Source organism: Vitis riparia, chromosome 14 (genome assembly GCF_004353265.1).
Source record: "Vitis riparia cultivar Riparia Gloire de Montpellier isolate 1030 chromosome 14, EGFV_Vit.rip_1.0, whole genome shotgun sequence".
Lineage (NCBI taxonomy): Eukaryota > Viridiplantae > Streptophyta > Magnoliopsida > Vitales > Vitaceae > Vitis > Vitis riparia.
In genome coordinates this window covers 5,713,484-5,738,821 of record NC_048444.1, presented here as the reverse complement: position 1 = coordinate 5,738,821, position 25,338 = coordinate 5,713,484, and the positions used below count along the sequence as shown (strand labels likewise).

General features: G+C 35.9%; 4 protein-coding genes across 5 annotated transcripts; 1 reads left to right on the top strand and 3 right to left on the bottom strand.

Moving 5' to 3' along the window:
- Positions 1-312: 312 nt before the first annotated feature.
- On the bottom strand, positions 313-13,446 carry LOC117931233 (ATP-dependent DNA helicase At3g02060, chloroplastic). The gene is made up of 14 exons (XM_034852156.1): positions 12,742-13,446; positions 12,223-12,448; positions 11,763-12,008; positions 10,428-10,562; positions 9,345-9,469; positions 8,591-8,730; positions 8,288-8,358; positions 6,335-6,496; positions 3,399-3,485; positions 2,987-3,160; positions 2,594-2,638; positions 1,293-1,649; positions 727-1,133; positions 313-652 (listed from the first exon to the last, which is right to left on the bottom strand). The coding sequence occupies exons 1-13, from the start codon at positions 13,341-13,343 to the stop codon at positions 1,032-1,034; spliced, it is 2,472 nt and encodes an 823-aa protein (XP_034708047.1). The 5' UTR covers positions 13,344-13,446; the 3' UTR covers positions 313-652; positions 727-1,031.
- Positions 13,447-14,111: 665 nt separating this feature from the next.
- LOC117930063 (lipid transfer-like protein VAS) lies at positions 14,112-14,712 on the bottom strand. Its single transcript, XM_034850508.1, has 2 exons — positions 14,394-14,712; positions 14,112-14,245 (listed from the first exon to the last, which is right to left on the bottom strand). The coding sequence occupies exons 1-2, from the start codon at positions 14,710-14,712 to the stop codon at positions 14,112-14,114; spliced, it is 453 nt and encodes a 150-aa protein (XP_034706399.1).
- Positions 14,713-15,280: 568 nt separating this feature from the next.
- Positions 15,281-18,774, bottom strand: LOC117930989. 2 transcript variants are annotated; one of them, XM_034851826.1, is made up of 4 exons: positions 18,529-18,774; positions 16,777-17,000; positions 16,011-16,071; positions 15,281-15,886 (listed from the first exon to the last, which is right to left on the bottom strand). In XM_034851826.1, exons 2-4 carry the CDS (start codon positions 16,986-16,988, stop codon positions 15,602-15,604), a joined length of 558 nt encoding a protein of 185 aa, XP_034707717.1. In that variant the 5' UTR covers positions 16,989-17,000; positions 18,529-18,774; the 3' UTR covers positions 15,281-15,601. The 2 variants fall into 2 exon arrangements, with proteins under 2 accessions (XP_034707717.1, XP_034707718.1); XM_034851827.1 differs by having other exon boundaries at positions 18,582-18,774.
- A 1,840-nt stretch (positions 18,775-20,614) lies between these two features.
- Positions 20,615-25,265, top strand: LOC117930062 (retinoblastoma-related protein-like). The gene is made up of 11 exons (XM_034850507.1): positions 20,615-20,698; positions 21,219-21,266; positions 21,375-22,143; positions 22,252-22,402; positions 22,483-22,555; positions 23,152-23,328; positions 23,399-23,518; positions 23,601-23,739; positions 24,147-24,259; positions 24,633-24,748; positions 25,061-25,265. Exons 1-11 carry the CDS (start codon positions 20,615-20,617, stop codon positions 25,143-25,145), a joined length of 1,875 nt encoding a protein of 624 aa, XP_034706398.1. The 3' UTR covers positions 25,146-25,265.
- The last annotated feature ends 73 nt before the right edge of the window (positions 25,266-25,338 follow it).

Genomic DNA, 25,338 nt, shown 5'->3' with positions numbered 1-25,338 from the left:
ATTTTCGGATAAGATTAGGTAAACACTATTTCAATGCATGAAATGAGAATTATTTTTCTTAAAATACACTTCCGTGATATTGATCTTTTTGGGATCCTTTTTATTCAAATAAACAATGCATGTTTAAATTATTTCCCCCAGATTACTTCACTTTTATTTATTTATTTATTTTTAAAAACAAATAGGTTTTATTTATTCATTTATTTTTCTGATCCAGGTAGTCAAAATTATTAACTACTTGTGGACCACTCATCACGTCTTTTTATGTTGTGAACTAAAACAATTCTCAATTCGCTTGACCTGATGACCCAATTTTTAATTTGAAATTGAACTGACCAACCAGTCAAATTTGAATTTCCCCTGCTTGACCTTTCTTTTTCAAACCAACCCCTCAACTCAACTACATGAAGCCTGCGTGACCAGTTACCATCACTGTCCCTGCTGCTGGTTTCTGCTGTTCATTCTGTTTGTTTACTAAGAAATAATTAAACACCTACCACGTCGAGACCCTGAAGGCAGGTTGGATCAAACAAATATTCCAAATTCCCTGGGATGGATTTTACAGATTGTAAGAATGTGGTTTAAAAGTAGCATAACCTGCAGTCTTCTCTGTTCCCCACCTGGTCCCCTTCACCTCTGTATGTGTATCATCCTGCAAAGCAAAATTCCAGTCAGAACAACTGATACATCTAAATAAATGGCAATCTCAACACCTCTGTGGCTTACCTTGAAGAAGCAAAATATGATTCTGATCAGTGTCTGGCACCCATGTTAGGAATAAATTTTCAAATATCTAATGCTTTGTCTCAATTTTTGTTTTAGTTTTTGAACATCTCATGATCTTTACAAGGGCATCACAGCTTTGAAACATCATGAGGGTGGCAGCCCCTGGAGCTTTGGTGCTACTTCCGGGGTTTCTTGGTGTTCGTTTTCAGGCCTGAAGCAACTATGTAATCTTGACTGATGTTCAGTGGGGGGGAACCCGATGATATAGCAAGTCTGAAAGAATGGGCATTTTTCTGTAAAGAGGACTAGTACTTAATAAGGGCTGGCAGGGAAGCATGCAGTTCAGCTAAGCATTGGAAAACCCAATTGAGGAACTGCTCTCTCGGTAGCTCCAGAAGCAGTTCCGCCTGTGAGACAAGGAAATGGCATGAGGACTAATAAATGAACTTCAAATAATGCTTCAACCTTGAATTCAACATGAAGTGAATGGAAATGGCACAAGGACTGATAAATATTACTGCCACCCACCAAAATGGAAAAAGCAGAAAGAAATATACAGCTGATACCTTAATCTGATTCTCCTCAAAAACAAGAGAATTTCTGATGATGTCAGAAGCCATTGAATCTGTTATCAGCTTGAAAACCTTTTTATTCATTTTTGTTCTCATGATAACCGTCTTTCCTGAAGCATATATCCTGGTAATCCCAAGATCTGCTGCCATTCTCTTCACATAAAGCTTTTTCAATAGAACCTCCATTGAGTAAGGCTCTTTCCCATATTGACGGCGCAGATTCTCTGTGAATTGCATCAAACTCCAAATGTCCTCTTCAGCAGATTTCTCAGCTTCACTAATTATTTCCATGGGGTTCTCTAGATAATTTATGTACTCAGAAGGGAGATGAGGGTTTATATTTATGTCAAACTGGCATAGGAAAAATGGGAAAAAGAAAATAGAAATTAAAAGACAGCCAACGCGCACCATAAACCTTTGAAAGCCATTATGTCAATCAAAAAGAAAAGCAAATGTTTATACAGTGTAGTCTTAAATATATGGTAGACAGATTTATCCAATAAAAGAAAGGAAAAGAAAAGAAAAGAAAATGAAAAAAAGAAGCACACAGGTTTATTATTACCATAAATACAATAATGGTTTGCAGGGAAAATATATAGGTGTCTGGATCAACCATTATATCACATAGGAAACTAAGGTAGCATTTGTTTGTTTGTTTGAATTTTTTTTTTGTCTTAAATCTAAATAGACATTAGTTCAACTTAAGTCTAGATAATACTTAAAACTGTTAAGTATTAAGTTGCTTATAACCTTTTTTTTACATAAGTCATAAAGCAAATTGCTTTAAAACTTTCAAGTTTTTTTTTTTTAAATTGTTTGTTTTTAATATATCACTTTTTCTAAGATAATTTTGTCTTAATGAAAAAAGTATTTTTCTTAATAAATTTTATCTCAAATCTTAAAGCAAGTTGTTTTAAGACTTCAGTTAAAAAAAACCACCCCTAAGTCTAAAAGATCCAGTTTAGATTTATGCATTAATGTAATGGGCTCATTATGATTATTACTTTGAACATTAAATTTCTTTGGAGCATAATGAAGCAATGAATTGGATGGTTGCAATCAGCTAATTAGACTAATATTTGATCTAAGCATTTCCCGGGTCCCATTATGTTCAACCCTCTGATTCCACCAAATTTTGCATTTCAATTTCATGCTAAAAGTTTTGACATTACGTTGGGATTTTAAGACATTACCTCTTTCTCACAAACATTCAAAAACTTTTTCTGCAACATTAAAATTCAAGAACTCTATAGATGCAATTATCACGAACCACATAGATATACATAAATAAATACCTGCACTGATTGGTAAGGAACTGAAATAAGACGGTGCTCTTCAACCTGGAAAATCAAACAAGAGAAAAACGAAGGGATGGTAAGTGCAACCAGTTACAGTAGAAAAGTAGAAAGCCAATTCCACCAATAAAAATAAAGTACTATAAAATAAACTGAACGGCCATCCATTTTCTTCCTGATTGGGCAACAAAAATTATAGAGAGTTGTCATATTGCATATTTATGCCCTTCTTTTAAACAAACAAACCATAAACAAAAAATAAAAGCAAAGCTGAAAGCATTGAAGATGACAGCAAAATCCTAAATATGATTATCACAACACATCAACCCCCAATCCCTCCCACCCGCTTAAAATTAGAGTTCAATCTCTTATAGGGTCACAAACCAAACATACCTTTGACAAGCTCTCAAAAAGCATTTCAAAGAAGAGATCAATGCCTACATTTCCAACATCCCCTGTCTGCTGCTCACCAAAGATGTTACCAAAGCCTCTTATACCCATGTCTCTCTCTGCAAGTTGAAAACCTTGACCAAGGTCACGACATTCTTCAAGAGCTGACAGTCTCTCCTGAACCGCAACCAAAATTGTGAGTTTTTTCCTTAATTCATAAGAAACAATTAAAATTTCTATTAGATTAGGTACAAATAAGTTCATGTAAAAACAGAAGCAATCATTAAAAGCTAGGGAGAATTCTCAAGAAGTGGTAAAGCACAAAGATGGGTACAAACCACATTCAGTACATTTGATAACCTACTAGGCATTTAGATACCAGTAGAGAAGTAGATATTCATGAAATAGAACATACCAGTGCTTGATCAGACAGCAGTGACTTATCAGGGTAAAACAAGTATGCATGAGCTTCCTTATCTGCACGCCCCACTCTTCCACGCAACTATTAGATATCAAGAGAGAAAAAAAGAAAACATTTAGGTCTTGTTTCATGAATAGCAATCATAACATAAACTTAATAAGTGAGCATAAATCATAACATAAACATTTACAATACTATATACGATACATGCATCCACCCTTCTATGACAAGAAACCTCCAAATCAGACAGGTGGAAATGATCAACCAGGCAGTTGGTTGCATTGGAGGCCAAAGTGTTCTGTCATGATCTGTGGGTCAGTAAGCCCAAAGGATACACATACTACAGAACTACTTAAACCAGATAGTCAAAGTACTGGAAGTGTAAGCAGTCTGGACTCGAGTTTCCTAAAGGCCTGGTTTTTACTTTATACAGAAACACAATGGATCCTGAAATACTGTAAAAGAAAATACATTTTGAGATTCCACAAACAGATTATACAAGGGATATGCATTAGATGTTGCATTAGATAAACTTTCAAAATTGTTCTTGTAAGAAACAGAAGATTGTCTTCAAAAAGGATACAGGGAAAAGAATTCTACCAAAGAAATGGAAAACATATACAATTGAACCAAAACATAAAAAAAACAATATTCACCCCAGAAAAGAAAAAAAAAGAGAGATGAAGTGATATTTCATAGAGAGTCACATTTTTCAAGAAAAATGTTTTCTTTTCAAATTTTTTTATTTTTAATATTTTGCTATTAAAATCAGCCTTGTTGAGTCAGAAAGTTGAGCAATGTGCTCCATGTATCAATCATCTTTCAGTTCAAACTCCACTCCAGGTTACAAATATTGGTGTAGTATTGAAAAGTGTTACCACAGAGAACTCTCTGGTTGTTTGTGTCTGTGTGCATCTTCAATAGAATGGGTCTCTGTATGAGTCCCACTATATTAAAGCTTGCTTTAGGGAGCAACTATGGCCACCTTTTCATTCTGTTAAACATATATATCCACTCTACTCCCTCTCTCTCTCTCTCTACTGCTCTAACAAAAAAATTGTCTATTTAAATTTCTTGATATTCCTAATATATCAGCTTTGAGGCTGATTTATGTTGCATGCTAGATGATCAAGAAGGTTAAATGCTCCCAGAAAAAGAAAATAAGTCACCAACACCAACAAGGGAATATTATAAACAAAAAACACCAACAAGGTGTCCCAAAGTACACAGGAAGTATACAATGAACGCCTAAAGGCGCCTCCAAAAGAAACGGTGAGGGGGAGAAAACAAAAAAAAAACAGCCCCCCTCAATCTAAGCCCAACCAGTCTACAAAATCTACTACAGGTGGGTGATTAGAACTTAAAAATAACTTAGACCAAGCCCAAAATTACAAACAAAAGAGTGTCTTAGTCCTTGAATGGAATACTCCTCATTTCCAAACAATCTACTGTTTTTTTCCTTCCAAATTGTCCTAAATAAGTATAAGGGAGCAGTCCACCACTCTTTTTTCCGCTTTTTACCCACAAAGGAGTCATGTCATCCTAAAAGCATCTCTCTAACCAAAGAGGGAAGCACCCAATGCAAGCCAAAAAGGGAAAATAGAAGACATCACAATACCTTTGTTTTGACACAATGGATAAGAATGAGATCGATGGACTCTTCCTTTAACTGACAAAGGAAACATCTGTTTGCCAAAAACCACCCTCTCCTCTTTAAATGATCTAAGGTTTAAGCTTTTTCCCAATAGTATCCCAAGCAAAAAAGCCTACCTTCAGCAGCACCCAAGAGTTCTAAACCACACTCACCAGAAACAAAACTGTACTTCTAGGATTTAAATTCGTATAGAGGGCTTTAAAAGAGAACTTACCATTTTTTGATCTGACAAATTACCTTATCTTCCTCTTCACTGCACACTCTCATCCCTTGCAAACTCATGAGGAAACGCTCCAAATATCCACCTCCCAATCATTTAGGAACCAAGAAAAGTGAGGGGCCACAACCACCTCCATCTGACAGGTCCAAACATCCACCACCCAAACCTCCTTATAAGCAACAATAGCAAAATGAGAAGGGAAACTAGTACATGACGATTCATTACCATGCCACTTGTCCAAAATCTCACCCTCCACCTATTACCAACTAAGAAGGACTTTACCAGCCAAAAGATCCCAATCCTTTCTAAATGCTTTCCATTACCCTATCCCATAACTTTCTCACTTCCTTGGATCACCACCCCCTATCTTCTACCCTGTACTTACCACTTATAACTTGCTTCCACAAAGGCCCCCTATCCTCAGCATACCATCAACTCCATCTACATATAAGGGCTTTGTTAAGTGTCGATAGATTCCTTACCCCCAAGCTACCCTTACTTTTGTTTGAGCAAACGATAGACCACATTACTAAATGAGGTTTCTACTCAAGGGCCCCTCCTCTCCATAGGAAATCCCCTTGAATCTACTCCAACCTCAACCTGATTGTCCTTAGAATGCAAAATAAAGACATCAAATGGATAGCATGCTAGATAAAGGGCTCCGTATTGGGGTAAGTCTCCCACCTTTGGAGATATATTATTTCCAAAGGTGAAAAATCACACCATATACATAAAAAGGGAGATACAATTAAGAAGATAAATTAGGACAACTATTTAAAGAAAAACAATGGAAGAATCACATATGCAAACACGGAATTCCTCACTAGGCCAAGGACTTGACACTCACGTTCAGGATTAAAAATATTCATATTCTCAAAAGATGCTAAAATTCCCAAAAGAGTTTCCAAATCAAATGTAGAAGTTCCACCAACTTATGCCTATTCTAACATAAGTTTTCAAGCACAAATTTCTACTGGTGTTCTTCCAAGTTCAATGCATCTCTGGGAAATTTAAAAAATAAATAAGACATAAGGGAAATGGAAAAAAAACCAAGACCTGGTATAATTGTGCCAGGCCAAATTGTTGAACTTCCTGAATTATGATGGTGTTTGCATTCTGAATGTCAAGTCCACTTTCTACTATATTTGTGCATATAAGAATCTTAATTTCTCCTTGTGCAAATCTATCCATGGTTTCCTCAAGCTGCTTTGAGTATTGCTGCAAAGATACAATAGCATATTGTGTGAATAATCAATCATCAGGGTGGTAGCAACAGTGAACAAGTATGACATGAAACTGGATACTTATCACAGTTTCCTTCCTAAAATATCAAGTTTCAATCCAGTAATTAGAATCAGAGCTAGTGCACAAACTGCTTTCTCAGGTAAGAAAACATGAAATGTAAACTTTTCAGCAACTGACAAGTAACATGCACGATGATTAACATAGTGTGGAACTATGCCCCATAAGTACAGGACACGGATGGCTGGTTCTTTCATCTGCTTCACTTTCTCATCAAACAGAGAAGCCACCTTCAAAGGCACCATAGTAAAACTTTTATTTTAAAAAGCATCAAAATGAAAGAGGGTTCCAAAAAATCACACTTGGTTACATGTGAATGGTAAAATTGCAAAAAGGGATTTATGACAGTAACTAAGATACTATATGGGCAGAAGGAAGAAAATAAATAGAGGAAGCCCAACAACCATAGACATTACAGGCTAAAAAGTCAAGGACGTGTTAAAATTCTAACCACCAATAGCATCTAACGCAGGTTGGAGCATGTCTTGATTTTCCATGATGCACAATCAATTGCTCAGTTGTACTCATCAATTACCAGTTCCTAAGAAAGAATGATTGTCTCTGCCGTCATTCATGGGTCTATCAGGAGAACCAAGAGTTTTGGAAACTGGATATTTTGTTACACAAAATCATTGACCTCTGTAAGGTTTGGGTTATTCATACAATTGGATTCCTCATTCAATTAACCAATCAGTCTGCCAAGAGAGGTGCCACACAGCTAGAGATTTTTATAGGAGATTTCATGCCTCCACAAGTTTTAATTTTTCAGGTTCCTTTGTTGGGCCATTTTGGTTGTTGTTGCAGCTGTTTTCATCCCTTCCTGTCTGTTTCTGTAATTTATCCTGCCAACTTAATAATGTTGCTTTAACTAAGGATTGCAACACCCATACAACTCAAATAAGGAGAAGACCAGCTGCCATAATAAGCTCGCCTTAGTACAGCAGAGGAGGATGTGCTCACTAGATTTCTCTTCACCTTTACACAAAATATTTGTTCATCAAATTCCAACCTTGCCTCTTTATAATGTCCATATTCATCTAATCCTCACAAGCCTCACAGTAAATCAATGTATCATCAGCTAACTATTGGTACAGAAGTTGATGCTCATTGTAAGTAGCTAATCTTATTTCATATGATTAGGGAAGCCCCAGAGGCCTGGACAAGGGGGGAAAGGGATAGAGGTGGGAAAGGAGAGGTTCCAGATTCAGTTCCATGTACCAAAAAAGGAAAAGAAAGGGCATGAGACAATAAGGGATGGCTCCCTGAATGGTACAAGCACCAAGAAGGGCTCAAGAAGAAAATCAGACTGAACATGGGATGATGTGAACTGAAGACTTGAGAAATACCATATAAGAAGAAAAAGATAATCTCAATCTCTCAAATTTCATTTAAATGCATACTTTTGCTGCACATTGTTACAACAGATTTTGAGGCCACATAGTGCTCAATCAGAATCACTTTGCCACCATCCCCAGATTAAAGGTGATTAATCTTAACTAAGATCAAAAGTATGCATAACTTTCTTTTAAGATATCAAACATAAAATCCCAATTTCCCAAGGCATAAATTTCAAGAAATGGTATGATGCATTTCAAAATTTGGTATGCTATGCCTATCGATGATGAAATAATATTTTGCTTTCAGGGCCTAAATAAGAATTATCCTAGTGTTTTGGCATATAATATAATAAATTATAGAAGAAACTACCTTGCCATGTGCAATAGCTATTTCAACATCTGGAAATGAGCATTCAAGAAATTCCATCACTTCTTCAAGTCCTGCAACAACATATATATATATATGTCAATGAACCCATAGCGAGAAACCAAGACCGAAGCTGTAAGAAGTATTCTTAGAAAGAATCCACCCCAATCTTATACTTGGTGTTCATAATAGGTCTTTAGGATGAGAGGGCAATAGCAAAGTATGGTGAGACAATACTAGAAGAAAAGTGATTAGTTTTACACACAGAGAAACATATACAGAAAATCATTAGTTATATAGGCTAACCTTTTATACGAGGCAAAACATAGAAAACTTGGCCACCTCGGCCCAGCTCAAACTTGATTGCCGATATTATCTTCTCTTTATTGTATGCTGAAAGATGAGTTATGATGGGAACTCTTTCTGGAGGTGGTGTTGAAATCAAACTGAAAAGATAAAATGAAAATATATTCTAAATCAGTGAAGTTGCATGGAGACAACTAAATTAGTGAAATACCCATCTTGGACATATTTTGGATTATGTTTTTTTGTATGGCATTTTATGCAAATCATTGGCTACAGACTATTTTCATATCCATATGAGCTTTCAAAACAAACAACATGATATTAGTAAGCTTATCAACCTTTTGTTTATGTGACTGACAATATATTGTTAAATCTAGCTTGTTCAATAAATATAATTCTTCAATATTCATTAAAGATACCAGTGTCCAATCCAAATTTTTCCTAGGCTACCAAATTAATATGGCATACTTTCATCAGATTCAGGCACTCATTCTATACTCATGCTAGGTTTTTTATTGAGTTTAAGTTGCATAATAAAGGGATATTTGTGCTTTCTTAACACTCTATATGTTATATTGTTTTTTTTTTTTTAATCATTTACATATTAGAAATTTTATGTTCATCAATGGCATAGTTCAGCAACTTCCCTTGTTCTCAGGTTTACCATGCAAAACAAACTAAACATGTTGATCATATATCAGCTCAAGTACTTCGGGAAATAAGGGTATGCTCAAATCTGTGGCAAGCTTATTACCTAGCATCACGAAACCCAGTCAATGCTAAATAAAGGGTTCGTGGGATGGGTGTTGCAGAAAGAGTGAGAACATCAACTGAAGTTTTAAATGAAGCAATCTTCTCCTTCTGTTTGACACCAAACCTCTGTAAAGCAACAAACATTCTTCTGAGAGTTAGACGTCAGAAGCGTAAGTTGTTTAACTTATTTCAGTATAATTCAACAATACTAGAGTGAGGTTAAGAAACTGGATCACGTAAATGCTTTCAATTTACTTTTCATTTACCCTCCCACTCCATGGAGGTGGAAAGAAGTCCCTTCATAAATATAAATATGAATTTGTTTCAAATCTGACTTCAATAGTGAGAAATGTTGTCCTTTTACTGTGAGTAGTGGATAATACAGCAATAAATAAGTAAACATAATGCATTATGAATTCATGGTAAATAGCAACATATACAAAGCAATATTGTGGCAACTATGCAATACAGATGCAACTATAATTTAAATTGTTAAAAGTAAAATTCCATATATTATTTGCAAACAGTGATTGAAACGATGCTTCATTCAAGCAGTTAAATAATCAAATCCAAATAAGTATGAAAGGAAAATAGTTGAAATGCCAAAAAAAGTTAACTAGAAAAGTAACAATACACATGCTCGTGCAAACACACACACACACACAGAGGAATTGCAACTCACAACTCACTAACTACGCCAACGCAAAATCCAACCCAGACACACAGACAGACAGGGGAATTGGCCCTTTCCATACACTAACTACTTGATGACAAGCAACAACAGTGACTCACACACACAGAATTGCCTCTCTTTGTCAACTAAATATTTCAGTGAGGCTAGAAAAAAATTCCAACAGAACTCTGAATGCCTTAAGGAATTGTATCAATTTGCAGATTTAGAGAAGGTGGATTTGGATTCAGCCCCCAAATCCAAAATATTCTTTGGAAAGTTTACTCAGACATGGATTTAGAGTCATAAGAAATTCCCAGATAAATGTTAAGCCCCAATTCCATGGATTTGAATAATTGGTCAATGAGAAGAGGACATGTTGCAAATAAAAGTAAAGAGAATTATGAGTCAAACCTGTTCCTCATCGACCACAAGAAGGCCTAGATTACTATAAACAACACGATTTCCAAGAAGCGAGTGAGTTCCCACAATAATGTCTAGATCACCATGTTTAATCATGCGCAGATGCTTCTCTTTCTCTGCTGTGGTCTGCATATTGTAACATGGTGGGTAGTCTCAGAAAAAAGAATTACATGATGATGAACTGCAATGGTGATATTATTTTCAATCATTGAACTTTCACAATGAAGCAATCAATGATCCCTATATGAAACTTCCTATGAGCTTCTTAATGTTAATTGTTTACTTTGCAAGATATAGGCCCTCTATGCAAAACATAAAACAATAGAAGTTTGAATTTGCAAAAACTCAAGAAAAATTATTAAGCATTTGAGGCACAAATTAAACAGTGAAGACAAGTGTAGAATGGCAAACCCATTTTCAGGACTTCACAAATCATTGAACTTTTTTGGGGAGTTATTTGGCATTCACCTAGGTCTCCTCACCTATAGGGTTTTCCTTTTTATTTTATTTTTCCTTACTAAAAACAATTTTTTTTAAAAATGAAATGAGACTGGAAATTAAATAAAAATTAATTTTTTTTCCAAAAATGAAAAATGCCACATGACAAGGTCTATGACAAGCAATGGTTCATGCATACCATCATGCCATAGGGTATGATCATTTATACAACGAGAAACCATACATCAGAATTCATTTGAAAACTAGGAAGCAAATAGAGAATGCCAGAATTGAGGAAGAAAAAAAATTGTAAACAGCTTTCTTCAGTTACAGTTGTTAACCCTGCATGTCCAAGAACCAGTGAAGAAAAATTCACCCAATCAAAACAAAAACAAGTGAGTTGGAGACAAAAGTCAAAACAGCAGACTAACAAGGTATGTTCATTCACTATAATGCCATTTATGAATCAAAAGATCATCAAACAAGCACCATACATTGAATCACATTGGAAGTGTGGATAGAATATTTTAAAAATAATCAGGGAAGAAAGAAAGGTATGCCAGCATATGTGGGGAGATACCCATTTCAACAGCGAATGCAACTGAAGAAGGTTCCCTTCAAATGCTAATGGTGCCTAAGGGTAACTGATGATTGACTGAAAGTTGACAAATAAAAACAGCAATTAGCTCTTTTATAAATTTTTTCGAAAATAGAACATGACGAAAGGGGGGCGTATCAGGCTTCAATTATCAGCAGTTCACTCAATGTTTAAATAAGTTCTAAAGCACTTCCATGTAAACTTGATCACCAGATAGAGACTGATCCTGACTCACAACCATTTGATTAGTCCAAGAGAATTGGTCAATCCAACACCAAATTTTATAATACCTGAAATCTGCTCAGAAGCCCAACCTTGATGTTAGGATACTTAGAGAACCGCTCTGTAATAACATCAAAATGTTGTTTGGCTAAAACAATTGTAGGTGCCAGAACCATAGCTTGCTTCCCTGCTGAGACAACACGAAATATTGCCCGTATTGCAACTTCAGTTTTGCCAAACCCAACATCTCCACAAATTAATCTGTCCATTGGAGTTTCTCTCTCTGTCAAGTCCTTCTCAACATCAATGAAAGCCTGTAATAGGGCCCAAATGGTAAGAAGCGGAAAGGAAATCCGAAAATCCATCTATATCTGAAATAGTTCAATATCTTATTTGGCTATAACTGATTACAAGGACATTCCTAAACCTATCACAATTAGAGAAGAATTTATGTAAACACAGTAAAACCAATGTAAAGAAAAAGTGGTAAGCATCCAAAAGAATTTTGAGGGGGAAAGGTTACTAAACCTGTTTTTGATCCGGTGTCGGCTCATAAGAAAACTGAGCTTCAAACTCAGCCATGCCAGGACTCTTTGGATAGGGAGGCCTTTTTTGTTTCAGCCGATGTAAATACAGCTCCATCAAATCAACAACCATTTTCTGAATGGCAACCCGACCTTTTATCCTTCTCCTTTCCCATATACTAGTATCACTTAACTTGCTCAATGTGCGGGGCCTTTTTGATTCACTGGGGCTGAAAAAACAACAAAGTATCACGAAACAATTCCATCTCTGGCACATCAAATACAACCTCAGCATGAGTCTATGATATTAATTGTAGAAGTAATTGGCAATTACATAGGTTTCGACAGAAAAGACCTTCCCCTGTTAGCTGTAGTAGTGAAAGTCCCCAAACCCATATGAAGCAGACAAGCATCAAATCAATAAACAATGCAAAGAGTAGTACTTTATATCGGCAAGCACCTTGACAAATATCTCATGTATTAAAGGACAAGCAAACATTCTCATATGACTTGGAGAACTTACAGATTATATCGATAAAGCATACGAGAAGCTTGCTTCACCGGAAGCTTTGCCATTCCATCTGCATACTCTATAAACACATACTCAATTGGGTTGGAAGAATCCTTGGGAACGTCCAACTTAATCCCGACAAATCGCCCGATACCCACCTTCTTATGCACAACATAATCTCCAGAACGAAGCGTATAAGGATCAACCTTATAACTGAATTGCCCATTCTCCTTCCCCACCCTCTCACCCTTCAGCTTCTGCAAACCCCTCCGCTGCTGCTCCTTCACCAGCTGAATATACTTATCCGCCTCCTCCGAATCCACCACCGGAGCCCTCGAAACATCCCTCTTACTCTGCTCGCGACGAATCCTCTCGTTCAGAATCGTTATGTCGTCGCTTTCCGGCTCCATCCTCTCCCGTCGTTGCACCGACCGGGTGATTGAAACGCCTTCGGTATAAACAGCGGTTGTGAGTAAATGGGTGCGTTTGATTCTGGCATGGCAAGGACACGCGAAGAAGAATCTCCAAACCCTAGTAGACGACCCCAGAAATGAGGAGGAGACATCGTGTTCAGAGACGGAAATGGGGAAGAGATGAGCTCTAGCGACGGCCATTACAATACAACAGTAGAGCAGGACCCAACCATGGGGAATTGAGGTGGGTGGGGGGTTTTGGCAGGGTTTTAGCAAATCCCAAAAAAATCAAATACAGATATTTGTGGAAAGAGCCAGTGAGCCAATGGTGATAAAATTTTCTTGACTCTTATTTCCTACTTTCTTGTCTGTTTGTCTCCCGCCAAAACGCACCGTTTTTGGGTTTGCCCCACCTACCCTTTAAGTTAACCAATTGTTAAATTTCCATCAAATTTTCCTAAATGTTCGGAATTTCTTATTCAACCAGTCTTAATTATTGGTTATTTAAGTAATTCCCGAATCATAATGTTGTTGTATAAGATTACATTCTTTAAAACCTCCTTTAGGATACCCTCTTATTTCTTGATTAAGATAAAAACCTAGATTTAAGTTAAAATTATATAAGTTTTAAAGCATGATATTCATATTATAAAAGTTTTATTAAAAGTGAAATAGCTTCTTGTATAAATCGAAGTAAAGTTTCTACAAGAAACAATATTTTTTTAGGTATTTCTTATGTCACAAACCCGAACAAACGTTAAAAATATTATTAAGTTTAAAAAAAGGAAAAAAAAAAAAAAAGAAGCTTGAACCCAAAAATATTCTGTACCTTTACATTGAAATTGAACAATATGTTTAGTATCAAAACAGGCACAAGTACATTATCTTTTGAATCCAAAAATGGGAAATACAAGAATGGGGGGAACTAGCTCAATCACTGAATTAGCTTCATACACGTATCTGAGTGGATCAAGTTAAAATATTCTTTGATCCCCACAGTATCTGAATGCTCATGGAGAAGGCTGCAACCACTTTCGTGATCAGGGATGGAGACCAAAAGATGCTACCAGAATTTGGAACCGAGTCCTTGGAGTTGGGTGGACCTGAAAAACAGTCACACAAACATGTTTTGGGAGATCAGGACATTGGAATAATGAACTGATCAGACACTGAGATCTGATGATTTAGAAGGCTGCATGTGAAAAATAAATAAATAAAATCATTAAAATGAATAGGAAATGAGATGCATACTTGAAAGACAGGAGAGAGGGTTAACATGTTGTCCACATCTTCCAGGCAATTGCTGGGCCTCGGTCACATTGATGCCGGCCTGCCTAGCCTGGCTGGTGCCTTTGGTGCTGATCATACTACACAGGCATTCTGGTTTCGACTTGATGACCGACTTCAGAGGGTCGCAACAACTATCAGGAGGGTCTCGGGTGCCATTAAGGTAGTTCAGGCAAGGTGCGAGCTCGTTCAGGCAAGATGAATCCTGAGCCCATCCCTCCGGCACCAAAGTGACCAGGACTATAACAGCAATCCCACAGCATGCCCAAAACTTCAACTGCATCTTTATTTTATTTTTTGCTTAAAACACCAACACATATATACCAGATAGAGGGTGAATAGAGGGTTAGGAGTTGGTTGTCCAACCTGTGGCTCACTAGTTGACTCTCCTTGGTGATTGCTTTGTGACAACTCTGGGGGAGGGCTTGCAGTAGACAGATGGCCCTTATGGCCGTTGAATGGGTTGAGCTACTTTGTTTTGAGAACATGCCTACCAGTCGGCAATATGTATATATATTTAAAATATGATATACATAGTTAATACCCAATTACCCATCATAGAAAAAAGTGTTCTTCAAATAATAAAGCATAAGAAATGGATCCTTCACTGTCATTCTTTAGCCCCATTAATCTGATCTTGTAAAGTAGGTGCGAATATTATCCCATTTTTCTGAGAGTTTTACCCCATTCTTATCTATTTCAGCAAGGCAAAAGCTTTGCCTTCAAACATGTATAGACCATTTGCAGGAGCATACATCAAGGAGTTTGTCATCTATGAATTAGATAGGCATATAATGAATTTAAGACAGGCCATAGAATCTGATTCAATTGCTATTGTAGCAAGCAATCAATGGAGACTGAAACCAAAGCCACGGCACGTTATGATTACATATTTACACAAATGTCATCCTTCCATCTGTACATTCACATTCCAATGGAGAGTTCCAACTCAAGTCGGTTTCCACACCAGAACCTATATTTGTTCAACCTCTCACTCAGCAACACACAAACTTAGACTTGCAATTGCAGCATTATGTACAAAACAACACTCACATATTCATACTAGAAAGTTTGGGGGAGGGGGGAGCTGGGATCAGAATCTGTCTAAACATCCTAGAAAATTCAGCAGCAAGAATGCTCCTCAAGGTCAAAACATTTCTGCTTCTGATCAACTATGCACGGGCAGAAATGCATTGAGACTTGGAACCCCTACAAGCAAAACCCTCAATTCGTACCACTGGTTTCTCTGCAGTTGCTGTCTCATGAGCTGGAACTCCGACTTTTCTTGCCAGGGGATATTTCCCTCCATGGGTATTTCCAGATGGAGCATCAAGGATTAGGGTCTGACGATTGAACTGTACATCATGGACAAGCGGGTTGTTTGTGCGCACTGGAGGTGAACAGCTGAGCAAATCCATTTGGCAGCTACCAGTATCCAATTCATCTACCATGTCATCCTTTGTAGAACAAAAGGAAAGAGGACAAAGGAAAACAACATGAACATTAGAAAAAAAGATCATGAGAACTGCAAGATTTACGCCACTACCACTAAGAATGAGGGGATCAAGTACAAGACAGTACCGTGGCTAAAAACAGATTGAAGATGTCAAGACTGGGGTCACCCCTAAGGGAAGGCAAGTTCCTGCAAGAAAAAGATGCATGAAATAAGTAACACAAGTTAATACCTAAATGGATGCTTCTATTTATCAAAATAACAAAGGCAGCACCAAGACTGTAAAACATTTACCCTATATCTTGTTCTTTCTCGTGTTTGGTTCACTATACAAAATATGGAAAATAAAATAAAATATAATTAAAATTAATTAAAATTTTATATATTTTCAAATTATTTAATCTTTATATAAAAAGGAAAAAATAAGGTAAATAAGTTTCAATAAGCATGTAAAAATAGTTTATTAACTTCAATTTTTCTCTCTATTTTCTTTTCCCACATTTTCCCTCTAATTTTCAAAGAACCAAACATAAGGTTATTGAGGGTTGACAGAATACTTCACTGCCACCTCCTTCCATTCTCATCCCTCCATGCACAACCAACTAAACACAAATCCCCCAATCACTTCCTGTTTCAGACCATACAGCACATCAGCCACCGTCACCACCAGCAGATTTATAACAAAAACTATACACCACCACCTCCAGTAATTATTTGGTGTCCATTCACCCAAAATATCATAAACAGTGATTATGAATTCGAGCCAGAAAACAAACTGCAGTTCCTTATGAAAAAAATGAGAAGGTATAAGAAAATAATAATCATGGTTCCTCACAGAAGCAATTGCTTAAAAAGAGAAAAAAACAGAACAAACATAGAGACAGCAAAATGAACCTTTTAGCCTTGCAGTTTGGTCTGTTGAGGTTATCCAACATAAATGGAACCCTGGTAGAGCGATGGGGCTCTGGGCATAGGACTTCCCTTGGGGCAGATACTGGTGGTATATGGAAAGTTCCCTGCTCATTGCATTTCAATTCTGAAGCACAGCCCAGAATATTATTAAAAGATATTTGGTCAAAGTTAAGGATTCTTGAGCAAGTTTCCATCACAACTGATTCCTGCAAATAAAAGTGTGGTTAAGAGCAGATGATTTACAGCAATAAACTGCAGATATTTGATGACAAAAAGGTAAGTCACAAAAAGCTAATTAAAAAAAATGTAAACTAGCACCAGTTCCTCATGAAATTATAGTATGATCAGCCAGAATGCAAGAGAGTATGAAGGACCAGATTTCCCATTTAATGGCTGAAGTCACCACAGGAAAATACAAGTTGCCAACCCATGCAAAGTATGTGAAACAGTAAGGGAATAGGAAGGGGGGGGGGGGGGGGGGGACCCCTTTGATCAGATAAAAGAACTAATACAATCAAATGATTTTGATGCATTTGAACTGCTATATAGGATTCATTAGGTGGCACCCTGATCCTTCCACATGCTGACCAGATAAAATTAGTGAAAGATTCTGAAACAACACAATCTCCAGTTGGGATTCAAATCCTTTTTATGCTAATGTGATCGATTTAAAGGTTGAATCTTATGTAATGCCGAAATTATTCGACTTTTTTGCTATGGTGCATAGGACATGACTTTAATAGTTATTATCATACAATACTTAAAACTGTAGAGACAAAACAATCCAACCAAACTTATTGTTGATGCATTTGCTCTCCTAAGTGATCCATTAGGTGTGTGCTCCTGTTCTTAACACTAACAAAGCACCATATCAAATGAAGATCCATCAAAAGGTATGTCATAATAATCCTTTCATGCTAAAATGGTGCAATTTCTTGGTTATTGGACCATCTTTGTGGTGTTGACATGACGCAGTTAATTGAGTACTTCACCATTTTGCTACTGAGTCTGCTGACACAACATGCACTAATTTATCGGTGGTTGGAGCATATATATATATTTATATATATGTAGGGAAGAATTAGAGAGAAGTGGAACCCAGTCAGATTTGTGATGCCCAGAGATAAAATGTGCCCAGATATGCTAATATATAAGATGCCATGCCTAACTCTTGAATTTTTCTACACAACTAGATGTGATCCAATCACCATGATACCTAAATTTGATTCCTATTGCAAAGAGAAGAAACACAAAAGAGGTGGTTAGGAGAGGTGGCATTGGTCATAATAGATAAGTGCAGCAAGGTTGAGGCTCAAGTAACCAAAACAAGTCCAATGAGGGTAAAATGGGAATAATCACAGAGCTCCACTTAAAAAGGCTAAACAGGCATGCACACAGAGACAACCACCATGGAACTCCCAAAATCTAGACTCTTGAAGGCAAATAAACATGCTTGCCTTAAAGATTTCAGGAACCCCTTCACCAAGAGGATGGGATACCAACCCATTTCTGTACATTTACAAACAAAAGCACTTGAATTGAAAAGCAACATTGAATTTTAAGGACAGCAACCCTTCACATAATGCCATTGCTGCCTAACGAAGACCCATAAAGGGCAAAACCAACAAGTGAAAAGGTGAAAAACTGCAGCCCGTAAACACCAACATCAGTTTAAGCAAACCCAAATAAAAACCAGTGGAAATCAAGCAGAATCCTCAAAAATCAGAAACAAACCACAAAACCAAAGCGAGAATCTTAATTCGGAAATGCAGATCCGGATCTCGTACAAGGAGAGAAACCCTATCGCCGCTTCAGTGAGAGGGGAAGAAGAGATGCCGTATGGAAAGAGAAGAGGCAGCAATCTGCAGTAGATTTGCAGCGCGGAGCAGGCGACTGCTCCCCCTTCTCTCCCTCTCCCTCTCTCTCTCTCTTCCGACGCAGCAATTCCGACCTTCGCCGGCGTTTCAACACTGCCCTCCTTCACCCTTCTATTAATCACTCTCTCTCTGACTACCATTATTAAACCTGTTTTCACTGATTTACTTTTTACGTCACTCACTTTTACCTTTTTGCTTTCCTCTTTTACCCCTACTCTCTTAATATCTTCATTTTTAATTAATTGATTAGAAGGACGAAATAATCCTTATATTATGAAATTAACCTCTTTTATATTTTTGTCCGGAAAATAATCCATTGACATAAATGCATTTAATTATTTTAAATATTTATATTTATATTTTTATTAAGACCAAAAATAAATGAAGGGTTAGATTTTCAAAATTAGGTTTTGAATGATCATTTTAATTAAATAATCTTAAATTTAATATGAGTAATTTAAAATTTTAAAAAAACAAAATATTTAAAACTTTGGGCTCAACTTTAAATTATAATTTTAAGTCCTATTCTCTCATTAAATTTAAATTAAAATATATTTAATTTGAATTTATATTTGAAAAATGCTAAAAATGATTTTTATAATTTTAAAAAGGATGATGTTGTATGTATTATTACTTCTATTATTATTATCATGAATTTATGTGTTGGAGGTGATGATTAATTGTGATCATAGAAATTCAATCCCCACTTATCATGTAATAGTGCAATAAAATTTTTTGTGGAAGTAAGTGAAAGTTGGAGCCCCCTTTTCAAAACTACATGTACATCATGTTAAAATCGAAAATTCAACGACTCATGATATGTCACGTGTATAATTTGATCTTATTACTATATATTTAACCCGTTTGGTCATAATTTTTGTATTTTTGTCACATTTATTTGTATTTACTTCCATTTATTTATGTTAAGTCTAAATTTTACCATTTTTTAATATTCAAAATTAAGGGTGATAATTCATATTGGTGGGTTGTATTTGTATCAAGTCAAAGTTTAAGTCTAAGTATTATATATATATGTAAACCTAAACCCGATAGGAATAATAATCGTGTCAAAATACATAAACCTAAATACCACCAAATTATAGAACAGATAACACGTCGTGTAATTCATTTAAGTCATTTAATAATAAATAATTAGATCATTCTATTTAATAATCAAGTTGAACGAGATATTATACATATACGTATACCTATATGATTAATGTCTCAACTAAATATGTTCATAACTCAGTTGATCTATTTATTTAAAAACAAATTTAAAATGAATTCAATATGAGTTAAACGGTTTTAAAATATAATTAGATTAATAACGAAATTATTAAATGAGTCAATTTAAATCAAATTCATATTATCCATATTGATTCAAAGATTACCTATTTATTAAATGAGTTATGTATATTGATATAAATTTGATCAAAACTCATTTATGTTTAACTCAAACCCGCAAAAAAATGTATGAAGGTTGTATCGTGTGTAGATATCATATGAAACTTTGTCAACCCTAAGATTGAGATGTAGTTGATAGGGTATACCTCCATTTTCTTAACTTTATCCAAATGTCCTTGAAGATAGTGTATGAGGGTCAAATATGGTATTTGGGGTTTAAAATCCATTTTCAAGCATTTTGTGTCTTAAACTGAGAAACTTAAATAAAATTTAGTGACAATGATCACAAAAATACAGCAGAGTGCGAAGCCAACCTACACATGGCTGTCCCAAGAACATTGATATAAGCAGATATTTATGGCGGCAAACTAACAGATGAACGCACACGTGTGAAACAATAATTGGTTGGAGTAGTAGCAGTAGTTACGTTGGTAATTTTTCGCGCGGAATTACATGGGCGGGTAAATGGGCTCTTCGTAACGAGGAAGCAAACGGATGGAATCAAAAGTCTCTTTGCTACTAAAGCATGAAAAGGTGAGATGACGAAGTGGGTCTCTTCCCAAAAAAGCTTGGCTTCTCTTCTTATATATGAACCTTGGTACATGAGAGATCGGATGATCTGGGTAGGTTTTGAACATATGAAATCTGTAGAGGTCAGGGGTCTGGGTTTTTGAAAAGATGGTGTTTTTTCTCTTTTTGTGAGGGTGGGTAGCCAATTTTGAGGACTGAAACTACCAAGCAAGTGAGCATATTTAAATAGTAAGTTCAAATACTTCATGAATGATTGAACTAATCATTGATTCACTGTTAGTACCATCCTGTTTTAAGTATTGTGCAATTGGGGCGTACTTGTTGTATGAACTCTAGCAGATGATCTTGTTTCATGGTGGGGTTGAGATGGGGCTTAAGAACTACTTGTTTTGGGGCCGGGAATGGTCCATACTTGCTTTCCCAGTTTGTTTTATTGTTTTGATTATATCACTGTATTAGTTTAGGATTCCGGATTCTGCGAAAAAGTGGGATGGTACTGAGAGTTGTGTAGAGATTTCAACTGGGTTCTTGGTGGTGTTTAGCATAGAAAAAGAATTCTAGGGAACTGCTTGTCTGCAGAGCACTGTTGCATTTACCCTCTCTTTGGTGCAGGTAGCTTTTCAGTTTTCAGGAGATACCATGAACATCTGTGGCTACAAGGTATCTTCTTCTGCTTATGATATGACAAACTTTTCATCTGCTAACACTTCAGTTAATTAATATAAGTTTTCTTAATTGTCCATGCTCCTTTTCCCTTGCTTTCTGCAGAGAAAATTTGAGGCTATAGTCTCCCCAGCAGACACTACAAGCCAGCTTTCTCCATGCACTCCTGCACAGTGGCTCCAAACTGTCATTTGTTCACTTCCTGCAAAACCATCTGCAGAATTGGAGAGGTTCATGTCATCATGTGATGGGAATGTAACTGATAAGGTGATATGCAGGGCCAGCATAATATTGGGGGCCATATTTCCCAGGGGTTATAATGGGAACCGATGTATGAGTTCTGGTTTGCATAATAGCAGCTTGATGAATAGTGGGTGGATAGAGCAGAGACAAGAGGAAGCTCTGAAATTATACTATAAGGTTTTGGAATCCATTTGTGAATCTGAAGCTCAAAAGCTGCAGGGAAGGAACTTGGCCCAGCTGTTAACTAATGAGAGGTTCCACAGATGCATGCTAGTATGTTCAGCTGAACTGGTTTCAGCAGCTCATATGGGAGCTAGGATGCTGTTTCCTACAGTATTGGAGAGAATTGGTATAACTGCATTTGATCTGAGCAGAGTGACTGAAAGTTTCATTAAACATGAAGGGTCACTTCCAAGAGAATTGAAGAGGCACCTGAATTCTATGGAAGAGCTAATGTTGGAGAGCATGGTATGGGGAAAAGGTTCCTCCTTATACAATTCTCTGATTGTTGCAAGACCATCCCTTGCTGAAGAAATACGTCGGCTCGGCCTACTTGCAAAGCCTATGCCATCACTGGATGCAATTGCTGCAGATAATCTTCTTTCATATGGAGGCTTGCCTCACCCACCTGGTAATTCATTTGTATTTCAGCTAAACTATATGGACTAATCATCATTTTATTGCTCAGAACCTGTGTATTTGACCTTAATTTACTTCCAATCCATCACATATTTTTCAGGCCAGAATGGAAATGCTAGATCTTCAGAGAAAGTATCCAGTGAACTACACAACTCCTCTGCATTACCAATGAAGGAACATTCACCTGTTCTTAATGATCAAAAGCCAAGGAAGCCACCACCATCACCCCCTCTGCTGTCTGCATTTGCCAGGTACCACCACTACATGAAATGATTTTTTTAGAAGAGATTTTCTTTTATCTAACAAAGAACACCATATTTGCATACTTCAGTCCAACACAGCCAAATCCAGGAGGCAGAGTCTCTACTTGCCTGGACACACGGATTAATCTGCTCTTTGAGAAGGTATAGTCATGCATCACCCTACTTCACTACCAAATTATGTTATCAGTGTATGATGTGCTATCAGAAGCTTCAATACGAATACATTAGTTCAAAAATACAAAGACCAAACCATACACCTACTACAAAAGTACACGAAGTTTTAACATGGTTCAACTGACTATGTTTACTTCCACGGACAAGAGAGCATTTGACTATATTATAAAGAAGGGTCTCGAAACATCCCATGCTTCCAACATTTTGTATCTACACCCTAAACGTCGAGTCCTCTTACTCCATCAGGTGTCTACCACTCTTCCTCAAATCTCCATCCATCCAATGTAGTTTTCACAAAACCATCTTCGTTTCATGACCTTTTTCCCTCATAAATATTTATAGAGATATTGCTAATACATTTCCTTATTTTATAAGGAATCAAATCACAATAATTAGAAAATATTTTATATAATATTTTTTAATAAAAAAATATGTATATCAATTAGGAATTTAAGACGCTCTCTAACATCCTATTTTGTTGCTTCACTTTGGTCATGGGATATCATTTCTATTTTTCCTTTCCATGGATCATGCACATTCATGAAGTATTGTTTTGCTTGCAGGTGGCAAAGTTAGCAGCAGTACGAATCAATCATCTGACTCTGAAGCTAAAACCGTTGCAGCCGATCAGAGAGATTGTCTATGGCTTATTTCATCGGATCCTAAATCAAAAAACTGCCCTTTGTTTCAACCGGCATGTTGACCAGATCATCCTCTGCTGTTTCTACATCATTGTAAAGGTCTGTAAATAGACTCATGATCTAATCTTTGTTCATTCTCTTCCCCACTGACTTCATGGGTGGCTTACAGGACTCTAAACTAGAACTGACCTTTAAGGAGATCAAAGACAGCTATGTGAAGCAACCACAACATGGACCTCAAGTGGTCGGCCATGTGTTTGTTAACAGGTCACCAGCACATGGGAATGGGGTATGTTCATTGATTATAGTCACACTCTTGTAGCTTCCAATTTTCCAGGAAAATCTGATACTGTTTGTGATTTGGGACCCAGAAAAACAGGGAGGATCACATTGATATTGTCGCATTTTACAAGGAAATCTTCCTCTGGGCTGTAAAGCCTTTACTGGTTGAGGTTAAACCTGCCAAAGTGTCTGACCAAGCTCCTGATCAGGCTGCAAATAATGCTGATGGTGTGCTTGCTCTTGATCTTACTATTTCTTTGCATATTAAGGTTTGCTCAGTAATTGTTTTCAAAAACAGTTCTAAAAAACGGTTTTTAAGAACAAGGACAAATGTAATTTTGAAACATTTTTAACCTATTTTCTATATTTTTAAATATATTTTAAAAATAGTTTTCATATTTAACACTTTATTTTTAATTATTCTTTATATTTTTATAATTATTTTTTAAAATAATCCTAAAAAAAATATAAAAATAATTAAAAAAATATTTTCTCAAACACTTTGTTTTCTATTTTTAAAAACAAAAAACATTTTTTTTTTTTGAAAAATAAAAAAATTGTTTTTAAAATAGTTGTAGAATATGACCTAATTTATTTATTGTCCTTATTATGAAAATTTTTCCTTTGCTGTCCAGATGAGTGTCCCGGTTCACCTCGGACTTCTCCGTTTCCAAGCATTCCTGATTTATCTCCGAAGAAAGTCTCTCCCTCGCACAATGTCTACCTATCCCCACTGCAACCATCAAAGGTAAGAAGTTCTTTTACCCTGTATCCTTAAGTGCTGTTTGGTAATTTTTTTAGAATAATTTTTTGTTCTTTAAAATAAAAATATTTTTGACAATAAAAAAATTAAAAACAGTTTTTAAAGAAAACATGATGTTTTTAAAAAACATATTTTAGTTAGTTTCCATTATTTTTTAAAGATTATTTTAAAAAATAATTATATAAATATAAAAAATATTAAAAATAAAATCCTACATATAAAAGTTAATTTTAAAAACATAAAAAAAAATTAAAAACATTTTAATTCATCAAATTAATTTTGTTTTATAAAACATTAAAAAATAGTTTTTGAAAATACTTCCTAAACCAAGACCTTATAATTTGGGGTGCAATTACAGAAGGAAGCATTGATCTCAACGGGTGCTAAAAGCTATTATGCATATTTTGGGGAGAGCACTCGTGCTTACCAGAGCCCCTCCAAAGATCTCACTACAATTAACAACTGTTTGCGCAGGTACGCCACTTTCATACCTACCATAGCATTGGTTTAGAAATATTTTTAAAATTTTATTTTTAATTATTTTCCATATTTGTTCCAATAATTAAAATATGTTCTTTCAAAAAAAAAAAAAAAACCCTATTTTCAAACAAATTCTTAAAAAAATATTTTGTGGAAAATAATTCCCCAAAAAGCTCTTAAATGCTAAAAAAATCCCATGGGATTGAGGCTACTCCATATTTGCCATATGGAGTGACAACAAAAATTGAAATTGCTTTATTTTCTATGTGGCATTCCAATTTCCGACCAATGATATATTTACAGCAGGCCAAAGCTGAGACGCCGTCTGGATGTAGAGTTTGTTAGTCACTCTGAAGTGGCCAGGGCCCTCTTCCATCATCAATCAGCATGACAAATGGACTTTCTCTTCAGGACTGGGTCATATCATTGCTTTGAATTTACCCTCAAAATCTGAGAAAGCCAATTTTTGATGCTTCTTCGGGCCATGTAATCATTTTTATCATAGGTTTGGAATTTGATATATATATATATATATATATATATATATATATATATATATATATATATATTTTTTTTTTTTTTTT

What these genes read in the sequence shown, in the direction of transcription:
- LOC117931233 (XM_034852156.1), bottom strand. Translation starts at nt 13,343, where the DNA reads ATGGCCGTCGCTAGAGCTCATCTCTTCCCCATTTCCGTCTCTGAACAC. An exon ending in GGCTTCTGAGCAGATTTCAG is followed by an intron (nt 10,563 to 11,762) that starts GTATTATAAAAT and finishes TACAATATGCAG; the next exon opens with ACCACAGCAGAGAAAGAGAA. An exon ending in TAGCTATTGCACATGGCAAG is followed by an intron (nt 6,497 to 8,287) that starts GTAGTTTCTTCT and finishes GTATCTTTGCAG; the next exon opens with CAATACTCAAAGCAGCTTGA.
- LOC117930989 (XM_034851826.1), bottom strand. Translation starts at nt 16,988, where the DNA reads ATGGAAACTTGCTCAAGAATCCTTAACTTTGACCAAATATCTTTTAAT. An exon ending in CCAAACTGCAAGGCTAAAAG is followed by an intron (nt 16,072 to 16,776) that starts GTTCATTTTGCT and finishes TTTTTCTTGCAG; the next exon opens with GAACTTGCCTTCCCTTAGGG. An exon ending in TCAATCTGTTTTTAGCCACG is followed by an intron (nt 15,887 to 16,010) that starts GTACTGTCTTGT and finishes TGTTCTACAAAG; the next exon opens with GATGACATGGTAGATGAATT.
- LOC117930062 (XM_034850507.1), top strand. Translation starts at nt 20,615, where the DNA reads ATGACGAAGTGGGTCTCTTCCCAAAAAAGCTTGGCTTCTCTTCTTATA. An exon ending in CTGCTGTCTGCATTTGCCAG is followed by an intron (nt 22,403 to 22,482) that starts GTACCACCACTA and finishes TGCATACTTCAG; the next exon opens with TCCAACACAGCCAAATCCAG. An exon ending in TTAATCTGCTCTTTGAGAAG is followed by an intron (nt 22,556 to 23,151) that starts GTATAGTCATGC and finishes TTTTGCTTGCAG; the next exon opens with GTGGCAAAGTTAGCAGCAGT.
- LOC117930063 (XM_034850508.1), bottom strand. Translation starts at nt 14,712, where the DNA reads ATGCAGTTGAAGTTTTGGGCATGCTGTGGGATTGCTGTTATAGTCCTG. An exon ending in CCCTCTCTCCTGTCTTTCAA is followed by an intron (nt 14,246 to 14,393) that starts GTATGCATCTCA and finishes ACTGTTTTTCAG; the next exon opens with GTCCACCCAACTCCAAGGAC.